General features: G+C 34.1%; 1 protein-coding gene across 1 annotated transcript in view; it reads left to right on the forward strand.

The window, feature by feature from the left end:
* The window catches only part of LOC144966312 (tetratricopeptide repeat protein 37-like), a 56,891-nt gene that overhangs the window by 1,633 nt on the left and 41,874 nt on the right, over nt 1-13,384 (forward strand). The window contains exons 2-11 of the mRNA XM_078902549.1: nt 1,635-1,778; nt 3,931-4,022; nt 4,485-4,557; nt 6,675-6,803; nt 7,157-7,252; nt 7,659-7,758; nt 8,314-8,463; nt 8,917-9,012; nt 10,156-10,295; nt 11,051-11,131. Coding sequence (XP_078758675.1) covers nt 1,635-1,778; nt 3,931-4,022; nt 4,485-4,557; nt 6,675-6,803; nt 7,157-7,252; nt 7,659-7,758; nt 8,314-8,463; nt 8,917-9,012; nt 10,156-10,295; nt 11,051-11,131 — 1,101 coding nt within the window. The remainder of the gene's footprint in view (nt 1-1,634; nt 1,779-3,930; nt 4,023-4,484; nt 4,558-6,674; nt 6,804-7,156; nt 7,253-7,658; nt 7,759-8,313; nt 8,464-8,916; nt 9,013-10,155; nt 10,296-11,050; nt 11,132-13,384) is intronic.

Below are 13,384 nucleotides of genomic sequence, written 5' to 3' on the forward strand. Positions count from 1 at the left end.
TTCTCAGAAGGACTTTCTTTAAACCGAAACAACTTGAGAGCACCTTCCCTTTTTCTCTCTCTATTTTTCTTCAAAAATTCGGGAAGGTGGCCCCACATAATAATGCCCGGCGATATTAAAACAAAGAGCGTAAGTATAAGATGAGGGTGAGGGGTGGGGGGTAGGCAAACACTTCAATCACTGCACTTGGGTTTGGCCAGCACCACGATCGCAGACTGGAAAAGGAAGACAACGGGTGACTGGCAGGCGAAAAATGAGGAAAGAGGGGGAGTTGGGGTGTAGAATCACGCAAGCGTGATGTTCTCGCTCGGGTGTTGATGCTTTGGAACTGACTGGATTTTCAACACGACAATAAGGGGAGGGGGGGGGGTGGTAGACAACTTACCATTGACATGCCATTTCATTTCCACTTTGATTGAATGTGTGTGTGAGAGGGGGGGGGGGGGGTTCTATGTAATTAGGCCTTTGAACCTAATGGCTTTTCAACAAAAGAGAGATGTGTAGTAGACACCTTAGCATTGACACGCCTTTTCATTTCCATTTCACTTCACCTCTGAGTAGCTGCACATCATTCATTATCATTTATCGCACAAGAACTTTCGATCTTATTTTAGCTTTACATTTTACTAAAAGATGTCTAAAAGAAAGCATTGTGCTTACATGTTGGAGTTGAAATCAAAATACTATGTGAAGTCGATGAAAAAAAAGTTGATCAAGACGGAGTTATGTAAAAAACACGGCATCCCGAACACAACTCTTTCAACAATTTTGAATTGAAAACGAAAACCCCAAAAAATATTTTAAAAACACCAAAAAAAAAAAAAAAAAAAATAATTATTTTTAAAATGGTTACGAAGACGGCATTTATTCAACAACTACATTTATGGGGAAACCCATGATACGATTAAATGAGCAAATTTCTTAAATACATAGTTACTACCCTTGAAAAACATCGCAAAACGGGAACTTGCTTTAAACCAAAATGTCTTTAAACCGAAATGGTTTAGAAGGTCCCCAAAATTTCGGTTTAAAGTAATTCTACTGTATATATATGTTTTTCAGGTTGACGGTTGAGGCTTGGGAGACCAAGATTAAGGTCTCCTTAGCCAAAATCAACCAATTTGGCTAGGGAGACCAAAAGTATCAGCCATCCAACACAAAAATTAATTTAGTTTTTTTTTTTTTTTGTTTAAGTATATATGATATTCTTCAATTTTTGCTAGGAAGAACACAATTTTGGTCTACTGACGTAAAACCGTACTTTCATTTATGGAACTTTTTTTATGTTGTGGAATGGTGGGGTTGTTTTTTTTTTTTTTTTTTTTTTTTCTTTACCTATTGTTTTGGCTAGGGATGTTACCAGGATTTCAGCTTCCCAGCGTAAAACCATTTACTCATTTATGTTGAAGATTCAAGTTTTTTTTCTTCTCTCTACTTTATACTTGTTTGTTTTTGCTGTGTTCTTGTTTAGTTCTTTGGGTTGTTTTTTTTTTTTACTTGTCTTTTTTTTAGCCTTACTAATTTATTTGAATGGCCCACCCCCTTGGTCTCTTTAGCCAAAATGGGCCATTTTGGTTAAGGATGGCGGATGTAGACACTATATTGTATTGTATTAAGATTTTTTTTTATTTCAGACCATTCTGGAGAAGGAAGAAAAGAACTATAATGCTCTTGTATTTCTTGGTGTTGCTTTAGAAGGCTTGAATAAGTTTGATGATGCTTTGAATGCCTATAAAAAGGCAACCTCACAATGTCCTGATCAGATCCTTGCTTGGCAGGTAAACTCCATTTTGACAATCTTTTAATATTTATCAATTGTTTATTGTTATATATTTTAGAAAAAGAAAAAAATAGTAGAGTTAATACATTGCCGTTTACCTCTTAGTTAAGAGTTGTTTTGTTTTTTTGTCTCTGCCAGTTTCTCAATCTCCCTTCAATTTAGCCCAAATTATTTTGACATCATTGTCACTCCAGATGTCTTTTGCTTGGCCTCTCTTCTTTCCCTGTGTACCATTCTGAGAGCTTGTTTTGTGGTTCTGATAACCTACAAGAATGGCATATCCATCTTTAATGGCCCTGTTGGATTTCAACCCCCGAGTGATATCATGTCTCAGTCTATTATAAAAGGACAGACTTTACATTGCTGGTTGATATATATTATGTGTATATTGAGTGAATACATTTGCTGCAAAATTCAGTCCCGTGATTGATGACAAAACATCTACAAGGGCGGAAACACATGGGACTGTCATCTAAGTGTTGTTACTTGTGTACATGAGTTGGCGTGATTTGTGATTTTCTTTCACTCAAAACCGTCTAAGTTGTTCTTATATAGTATTCATTGTGTTCGACACAACTTAAGGACAGAATCTGTGACAAGTACATTCCCCAAATTGACAGGCATTTCAGGTGCCAGCTATTTTTGAACTGGATAAAAGCTGCTCTAGCCTTCTTAATCCAGGATTTCATATCAGGGTCAGTTTCTATAAGAATGTCAGCAACACTACCTAGATATGTACATCTGTTTTATGCTCTTCATGTGTTTCACTTTCCAGTATGAGGGAGTTGAGCAGGAGGCTTTAACAATATTGCTCTTGGCCATGTGTATGAGGGGGTCCTGATTGCTTAGTTGGTTGAGCAATCACTACACAAGCAAAGGGACCGAGATCGATCCCGGGTGCAGTCAAGGTTTTTTATGACCCCCCCCCTGTCCACCCTGCAGTGAATGGTTAGCTGGGTCTGTTAGAATTGGTGGAAAATACTTTGCGATAGACTGGTGTCTTATCCAAAGGATAGCAAGCAATTGCTATTGTCCGTTTTACGCTATAGAAACTGGGATAAACTCTGGCTCCATGGTCCCAATGGCTCTGAAGGACTACTATGTGGATTCTGAAATAATGCTGGTTTTCTCCTGCATCTTTAGCAGTTAAGCAAGTTAGTCGATGGTATCAAGTTATCCTGTTATGACCGTAGCATCCTTTTGATACCATTCTCCTCAATGCAATGGGCATCTTGATGTAAGCAAAAACAGAAACGATGATAACAGATTCGGATATCCTTTTTTTACCCCTGTACTGACAGAAAATATCCTTGAGACTTAGCTTCCATGAATTTCTCCACAGGAAAATCACTTAAATGAATTTCATCATATTGGTGAGTTTCTGAAGTATTCCATAGTGTCTTAGCAACTTCCACATGCTCTCTCTGTTTCTCAATTGTGAAATGCTTTCTCATAGTCTAAGAAGTTGACACATTCATTCTCTTGGGTTTTCTAGAATGATACAGAGCATTGCAATATGGTCCATGTATTTGCACTCTTTACAACTTCCTGTCAAATGACATCTGAGATGAGTGTTACAGTTTCTCAATCTGTTTATTAAAAATTCTGTAAAATAGCTTACCTAGCACTGACAGACGTGGGATCCTTCTGTAATCTCCAATTACTAAGGTTCCTTTTCATGACAGCTTTATTATGTATCCTGCACCTCATCCAGCTGGTACTTGCTCTTCCTCCCACATTTCCATGAAGAGGGTGAGCCTTCATTGTTTCTGCATGAATATTGTCAAATTCTGTTTCTTTGTCTGTTTCCGACGATTTAAGGGCTGTCAATATCTCTTCTTTGCCATTCATTCTACAATCTATCAGCAGGTCATTTTCTGCTGCATGAATATCTGGTGATTTTTACATAGTAAATTTTCCTTAGTTCCTGATTTTTATTTTTTTTAACCATTGCCAAATCAAGATAAATGAATTATGGTCCTTCTTATTATAGGTTATTTATTTGTATATTTCACGTCTACATAATATATTATTGCAGGAAAGGTTCCACCTTTTCAAAGATTTGTAGTCATGCCCACAAAATTCATTACGAGTAAAAAAAAGAGAGTGCATCTGATCATTGAAATTTGATATAATTCTTACATTTAAAGGGACTGGCCTCCATGCTGGACAAGCACCCAAAGCTCATGATAGTGAAAGAAAAAGTTGACCTCTATGAAAAACTTCAATCTTTTACCACAGGGTAATTTATTTATTTATTTATTTATTCAATGTTTAATATGTTTTTTTTTTTCATTTAATACTTCTGTAAGCCGTTTAATTTCAATTTTCTTTTTGTCTTATCAGCTTGATAAGCAAATGCAGTTGAACTTTGTCAGTTCTCATTTAGCACTCTCTGTCACTAAGACATGCTGAAGTTTGCTCATATTAATATCGTCATTTTAAAGATTTTTATGATATTAACGGAACCAATTTAAGCCACTGCTATAATTATGCCAAGGTATTTCTCAAACAAGGAATGCCAGATGTCAATACAGCCTTCAGTAATTTTGTTGTTCTCCTGCTATATGTTTTTATTATTTTTCACCTGTATTTACAAGATTACAACTATTTAAAAATGAACATACTTATTTTCTATGTAAGATTTAGAAAACTTTTTTTTTTTTGTCTTCCTATGTAAACAATTCCCTATGATTCATTTCAGAACTGATGGAAAAAGGCTATTATATCTGCATAAACTTGCACATCTATATTTGGAAACGGGTGCTGAGAATAAGGTTTGTATATGCACCATAAATTCCAATTTGTATTAAAGTATTTGAATTGGAATTCGAAAGGGTCTATTTAAATAATATGACTGTACACAGGAAGAATTTTTTCTTTTTTTTTTTTCTGAAAATGAAATGCTGTATTGGTGTTCTGCTCTAATCAAGGAACCAAGAGAGAGCTTTCATTGTGATTGCTATTATTCTAGATATTTTTTAGATTTAAAAAATCATGATTAAAATCAACTTAGATCTGATATTTTTTTGTTGCAAGTCTTGTAACAGAATTGCCTTTGTTGCTCAATCATTTTCACTTTTGATTCAACTTTTCTTTCATTTAAAGACTTTCAGATATATTTCAGGATGAAATCAGAATTCCTTATCAGCTTATGGTTCAAAATTTCTGTTTATTTGTTGATATTTTAATTTTAGTTTACAAATAGCCATATGAAACATGCACATTGGATTAGTTTACCTTTCTATAATTTCATGGATGTTTTAAAACATAAACCTGTGATACTTTTGTCAGCATGTCCGATACACCATGGTCAATGCTCAATATATTCATTGCAGTCAGGTGCTGTACCAGACATTTACAAAGTTGTTCATGTCAAAACCCCTTTTAAGGCCTGTAAATCTTCTGACTATTGTCTAATTTCTGATCTTGCTCTGTTAAGTGTTGAAAAACAATTTTTAAAGTAAAAATAAAATTCGTAACGTCAAAAAACAGAACCAACAAAAAAAGAAAATAAAAGAGTTTTATTTCATGCCTCAAAAAAATCTGTTTTTATTATGTTTTGAACGCCGACTTAAAAAAGAAAAAGAAACTATTTATTTGTCAAGTCAAAGACAAAACAACTGGTCAGCTAGGTATATGGTCATTCCACCGATACACTCTGCTAGACATGGATATAATCACTGCGTACTGTGCCCCAGACAAAGAGAGAGGGGTGACAGTGTCTGTCTTGTAGCGAGTCATCAAACACACGCGTGTTCAGTAATCAATTAACACACACAGCATTGATTATTTTCCTCCCTACACTCTCTTTGTTTCCTTTTGAAAGACAACCGGAAATGATAATGCAAAATAAATATTTTTCTTCGAAAGGTGATTGACTGCTCTCTTCCTCTTCTTCTTCTTCTTCTTCTTCTTTTTTTTCTTTTTCTTCTTCTTCTTCTTCTTCTTCTTCTTCTTCTTCTTCTTCTTCTTCTTCTTCTTCTTCTTCTTCTTCTTCTTCTATAAGAATTAATCCAAATAAATGAAAGAATCAGCTTAAGAATTTAACACAAACAAGAACGAAGATAAAGCAACTTCTCATGTCAAGCACTAGATACACTGATACACATTCTTCAAAAAGGTAGGAATTGTCCTCTTCCTTCTATTTTACAACTAACTCAGAACTGGGACCTCTGCTTCATTACTTGCATGGGCTGCCTGTTGAGAAAAGGATTAAATTCAAAGTTTGTGTTTTAGTGTATTGTTGTCTTGAAAGTACTGCCCCTTCCTACCTTTCAGAACTAATTGAAAGATATTCTAAACCCTGCCTCTTACGCTCAGCCAGTTATTCCACCAAACTAGTTGTCCTCGAATACGGAAAAATGCTGGAATGGAATCCTTTTCTCATTTCAGACCCTCTGTTTGGAACGTCTTACCACAGAGCATTCGTGAAAAAAGAATCTTTGTCTATTTTTAAACCTTCGCTTAAAACTTTAAATTTTTCGATTTTAGTAGATGATATGAGAAGCAAGATAGGTGTCTGGTTTGTGTTGTGTGTGTGCGAATGAGTATGTTTCAGACAAAGTAATTTGTAATTTAAGCGCTTAGAGTCTGGTGTCTCAGAGTTAAAGCGCTATATAAGTTTTCAGCATTATTATTATTATTATTATTATTATTATTATTATTATTATTATTATTATTATTATTATTATTGTTATTATTATTATTATCATTATTATTATTATTGTTATGGTTATTATTATTATTATTATTATTATACCAAAATTGGCAACTTATAATTCTTTCTTTTGAGCTGCTATGCTCATCGCTTAAAGTTGATGAAGAATTACATATAAATTCATTTTAGAGGCAGTTACTCGATTTAATCAATATACTGATACTATCTTCTCAGGCATACAACACCTTGGAGGAACTTATGGAGTTGGAAAAGGAAGGGGATGGAAGGGTCTCTACGCTTAAGGCACTGGTTGATATATTGAGCTCTCAGGATCTTTCTCAGGACAAGGGTAAATGTAGAAAGGTGATTATGTAACTTTCTTTTGACTATTGATGGTATTGGATGTAGTCTTGATATTTAGAGAATCCTGATAGGTAAAGGAGGTTTAAATTATCATGATAAAGGAAAAGGAGGGATTTGATCATGTATGTGATTGGGGGCGGGGTGTTTTGTGGGTGTGGATGTGTGTCTCTCTGTGTGTGAATTCATGCGAATGTATATTTATATGATGTGAGGCATAAAACAATTATTTATTTGTGTATACGGTAAAGGAGGGGAAAAAACAAATGTAAAAAAATCATTATAGAAAGAGAATTAAATGCCATTCAAATGCTCCTGCTTACAACCTTTTCACTTGAAAAATTCCATACTTCCAGTTTCATGACTGTTTAGATGAGTTGTTGAAAACCCCAGGTTTGGCTGAAGATGATGTCAATAAATACACTAGACTTTTGCTCCTTTCCCAGTCAAAGGTATGAAACATTTTTTTTTTTCATAAATCTGACCACAAGAACTTTCTGATAGTCGGTGTATTTTGTTTGTTTGTTTGTTTTTGTGTTATTGAAAATAAAAATCAATATAAAATTATTTTCCATTTCATGTTACTTTTTTGTATCACCATTAGAAAAAGCAATTGAGAGAATATATCTCATTTTATAACAATCATTTATTCATTCATTCATTTATCACTCAAAAACAATATTATAGATTATATCTTATATTTCACAACACATTTAGCAAGGAATTGCTTATAATAACTTGTTGAAAAAGTTTTTTTTTTTTATTTTAAAAAGTGAGAGGAAAAAAAAACCATCCAAAAACAAGATTAAATATTGTGCATCTTCTTTACATATCTATATTTATATATTTCCCTCATAGTCTACAAAGACACCCGACTGGGAGGGTCTAAAGTGTAGATTTCCACAAGCTGTTCCACCTTTGGAATTTGGTCTTCAAGTCCAGCTCGAGCTTATGATTGGTAAATTTTGAATAATTATATTTTACCCGATTGCATTTGATTTAACGTTACAGAGAGGTAGACATGCCCTTTTCAATTGAAACCTGTGGTCTTATATTATAGAATGTGAATTGTGTGAACTGGGTGGAAAAGCTTCTCACAAAAGTGTCCGTCATATAAATTAAACATAAATCAGATAGTGATCACCTGTGTGCCAGACCAGATCATTGACCCATGTATCAATGTCAGTTCATTTCTTCTTTTTCATAACTAAATTATGTACACTGAACAGCCTGGTTTGTATATAATCGAGATTTATTTTTACATTTGTAGCACGGTGAGAGACGTGTGTAAAATAAAAATTAAAGAAAAGAAAGGAGATTAAAGGGGAATGTAGGTTAGAATGGATTAGAGAAGATTTGTTTGATTGACATAATGCAGCATCTTATACAAGAGTGAGTGTGTTTGATCTTTGATACATGTGATGTGATATTATCCTCTTGACTTTTACTGCCATACTTCTGTTTTGTTTCTATTTGTTTGTTTTTTTTTATTCTTTTTTTTTTTCCCAATTAGGCGAAAACGATAGTTCTTCTTTGGATACCGTTACAAACCTTTGTGAAGAATTAGAAAAGCTAAGTCCTGAAAATGAAATGGTGAAAATTACCCAAGGTGTGCTAGCCTTTCATGAGAAAAATTACATACAAGCCAGAGATTATTTGTGCGGTGAGTATAAAACATTTGCCCTTTTTAAAAATAATAATCTACACTCATTTACATTCTTGTCATTTTGTTTTCTCTTTATAATCCTCAAGTCAATAATTTCCATTTCTTTACCAAAATATAACATTTCTTTATGTCAAAATATTGTGGATACAGTGTTCATTTCATAATTGTTTTGGGAAGAGTCATTCCATCCAACTAATCCCATTGTTTGTATTCAATTGATTATCCCCATAACATTCTCTCATGATAGCAGAGAATGCCAATGATAAGTGGCCACAATGAAAGAGTTCGATAATATTTCAAAAAGTATGCTAGGTTGTAAGTGAATAATGATTAAGATTCCAAGTAATATCTCTCAATCAAATGACAATGAAGGCAAGTTCAACTGTGTTAAAATTTTGTCTTTTTTAAAGTGTAATAATTTTCCATGTTGGTTCTATGCCATCTTCACAGATGTTTCACAACAAAGTGTCAGTGTGTACCATTACTTGGGTGAGACTTATCTCAAACTACACGAGTTTTCAAAATGCTTAACAGCTAGTGCTGCAGGTAAAGTATCCATTTCTCTTCCTTTAAAAGCTATTGTATTAAAAATATTGCGCTCAATTTAATGCTATAATTTTTGTTACTTCTCAACTCTTATAGGAATAACGATTTTAATTTATCTTATAATAATGACTAACTCCGTGAAAGTCGGGTTAAAAAAGATATAAGTAAATTTTAATGAAAAATGACTTATAGTAAAATGTCAGATGGAGAAAATTTAAAAAGTATGTTTTCCCAATTAACCACGTGGAGTCTATTAATTTCAGCATGAGCAATTTTCTCCATTGAATCTCTCTAATTACTTTCCAAAAAGTGAAAAATTAAATGAGGGAAAAGAGATACTCACATGAATAGAATAGCACAATATCATGCATGACAGATTCATTTGTCTTTTAACGAATTTACTAATGAGTATTTCGTGGGTAAGGAATATGTTGGATTACTGTTACACGAGACACTCCATGTAAGAAACACCAGGTAACTGCTTTATTGTAACATTAATCTGGCACAGCAGAATGGTCTTTACTTCATATTTGGAGGTAATCTGATTGCAACCAGAAATTCTGTGTAGTCTTGAGCAGGTCACTCTGTCTTATTTTACTTGCAGTGCTGTACAGGGACTTGACACCTAGGATATTTAAAAATGTATTATTTCCTTGAAATGAAATTTACTTTAAAGAAAATATTCTTCATGGGGATGAATAGAGAGGATTTCATTTTTTTTTTTTTTAAGTTATTTGCTAAAACTTAAGCATACTGCTTGTCATAAATTAAAAATTTTTAAAAGGGAAGGTTCAGTACACCAGATTAGATAATAAAATGAAGAAATAAGAAGGGGGAAAATGTTCTTTTATTATAATTCACTCTGCTTGAGCACGTTATCAACACCATTTTTCATATTGATGTCTTATATCAGTGACTCCTCTTCATTATTAACTCATAAAAAAAGATTTGAAAAGAGATTTCATATTGCGTTGACCTTGCCATGCAATTATAACATTTTCTCTTTTTTATACATTTGGATTTAATTCCATTTTGTGTGTTTTCTTGTCAATTAAATTGAACTGATCAAATGACTTCATGAGGCTGATGGGTTTGTTGTTTTTTTTTTCCTCTTGCTCATTGAATTTTATCCCCTACTTTCAGGACTCAAAATGTGTGCAGAGCTCCGGTCACTTGGCAATGCCAGTCTTGCTGAGGACATGTTTAAATTGACAATGGCAGAGGCCCATAGGCAGATGGGATCACAACAGGATCAAGATACTAGTCTGAAGCTCCTAGAAGAGGTATTAAGAAGACAATCTTTGTAATAGAATGTGTTCATTTATCTTTATGTTCATCTTTTTTTTTATCTCATTATGTTTATCTCTCTCTCTTCTCCTAACTGATCAAAGGAGTCGTGGATTTGTATTTATAATATATTTCTCATATTTTTGATTTTAAAAAAAATGTCCACTGACTTTATGACTCAGTTCAGTTCTGAATAAGTTGCTTTATATCAAAAGAAGATACGTTGTTCCCAGTTTTGAACATGAATGATGATTTCATTGTAAAAGGTTCAAAACGTGACTCGCTGGCTCGCTGGTTTAACAAGAAGTAAAGGGATGAATCAATAAAAGAAAATCACAAAAATTGATCGTTGTGTATCTGTGTGTCTGAAATAATGAGTCACAAGGTGAAAATCCTTTCATGAAAAGATTGCAAGCTTTAGACTTCAGATCCATTGTAAAGTCCTTTGAGCACAAATTAGAGGATACTTGCTTTATAAAGCTAAAGTTCGTTTTTTAAATTTTTTTTTTATTCGCAAAATAAAGTAATCAAAACAATAATGAGAGCTTGTACCAAAAGGACATCGATTGGATACGTCTATGTTTTGAAATTAAGATACTTGTATATTTCGAAATTATGATACTTGTATATTATGAAGTTTGGTTCCATGTTGACTCAATAGGGAATGGAATGGATGTCCTATTATGAAATGCATAACTGTGTTGTACTAATATTAAGACTAATTTATATATTTGATTTATTCCATAAATAGCTGGAAGACAAAGGAAACAGTAAAGCCTCCATCATCAAGTGCCATTTGTACCTGGATCAAAACAGACTCGATGATGCTCAGGTATTTTTGTGTGTAGTTGCCTAACAGGCAAGACGTGTTTTTGTTGTTGTGACATTTCTCTTCAATTTTTACCGATTTCAAGGATTTACACGTCTTATTTCAATTCAATTTTTATTCAAGGATTTTTGTACAACACGTAAGATACCATTGTGATATTGCTTTAATTATATTTTATACGGTTTTGACATCATTTTTATCTAAATTGTTTCGGACTATTTTACAATGTTTCACCAAGACCCCGCCATTTTTACTCGTTCTCACAACCAATTTTTACTGTCGGCTGTCGTTGGACTTTTATTCACCCTGCGCTTTTATTGTTTACAAATTGAAAACACACATTCCGACCTCAAACGTGAACACCATTACAATCAACAAAAGATTGTCTGTAAACGTGGTGGTCGACGTAAACAACATGTAATTGAAACAACAGTCCCGCGACGTCCAGTGAACTGTCATCGTTCAACTCGACCACCACAGACGTTAACAAAAATATTGACAAATGACACAAGACCAAGTCATGGAAATCATAACATTTGTATTGGCCATATTAACGCACAGTCATCGAGAAACAAGACATTCGATATAATCGATGTCATAGATCAACACGATATCGATATTCTATATATAACTGAATCATGGTTGCGTCAGTTCGGTGATGAACCTATAATGAAAGAAATGACACCTCCCGGCTACAAGATGGAATCGTTCCCAAGAAATGGACGATCAGGAGGGGGGATCGCCATCATATACAAACACGCTCTTTCGTCTAAAATACAAAACAGGCCAATTTCGTTCAAAAGTTTCGAGTGTGTCCAAACCACATTGACCTACCCTCAAATTTCATTTTTAATCACTTGTATCTACAGACCACCCCCAAGCAAAAAGAACAAACTGAGACAGAATGATTTTGCTGACGAATTTTCAGATTTTGTATCAAAAGACACATCAAATAAGCGAAAAATTTATATCGGCGATTTTAATATTCAGTTTGATGTTGATCAGAATAGTCTCGTTAAAATTATAAAAAATATGCTGAATGAACATGGCCTCACTCAGTTAGTGACCTCTCCAACTCAAAGATTGGGGCACATCTTGGACTGGTTCATCATTGACACACCCTCGCTTGTTGAATCAATTAAAAATATCAAAAAGAAATTTCAGACCACAATCTGATTCTGGCAACTCTCAAATGCATCAAAGAGAAAGCAAAGAAAGTCAAGATAGTGTCTAGGGATACCAAAAAAATAGACATTAGTTCCTTCAAAAACAATCTGTCAGAGGAACTAGGAAGAATGGATATACCATCAGCACAGAAAACAGACGAGGTACTGCGCAACGTCATCGACAGGCATGCGCCAAAGACAACTAGAATAATAAATTCCAGGAAACCGTCTCCGTGGTTTAACCAGAGTGAAAAAACTGCCAAAAGGGAAAAAAGGAATGCAGAGGCATCGTGGAGAAAATCGGCCTTGAGATTGACCGGCTGATATATATAGCAAAAAAGCATAAGTATAAAACCACCTGCAAAAGAGCAAAAAGAAACTATTATAACACAAAACTGTCATCAGTGAGGGACACTAAGGAATTTTTCTCTGTTTCAAAGGAACTTTTAGGGGAAGAAAAGGGCATGTGTCTACCCACTAATATCCCGGTAGAAAAGCAGCCGGATGCATTTTCAGATTTCTTTTCGGGAAAAATATCGAAAATTCGGAACAATTTGGACCTCGTGCAAAATGAAGATATAAATTTCCACCCTTTTTCGGGTTCACAGGGATTCTCTTGTTTTAAAGAAACAACTGAAGAAGAAATTTCTAAAATAATTTTTTCATCTTCCTCGAAGTCATGTGATTTAGATCCTTTACCAACTAATATTTTGAAATTATGTCTTCACAAAACCTTGGACAGAGTACAAAACCAAGCCCTTCGCTTCATCTCCGGTGCCCTGAGATCGACACCCACAGCAGCATGTGAAATACATACTAATGTGGAACCACTTGGACTTCGCAGAGAATCAGCAGTGCTTGAAATGGTTGAAAGATACAAACGAAAAGAGGAAAACCATCCAAACAGAATTCTGGCAGAGAAATGGAAACCAAGAACAAGATTAAAACAAAAATCCCTGCTACACATTGCTAACAACTTGAATGAAAGACACAGACTCCCAGAAAACAGAGAAAAATCTATTTTAATCAGTCAAAAACCTCCATACGCCGAACTAAAACTTCCAAAAATAAAGACTAACCTCATAGAAGA

The sequence above is a fragment of the Berghia stephanieae genome, chromosome 2 (assembly GCF_034508935.2).
Source record: "Berghia stephanieae isolate SIO BIC M18660-M18661 chromosome 2, UCSD_Bste_1.3, whole genome shotgun sequence".
NCBI lineage: Eukaryota > Metazoa > Mollusca > Gastropoda > Nudibranchia > Aeolidiidae > Berghia > Berghia stephanieae.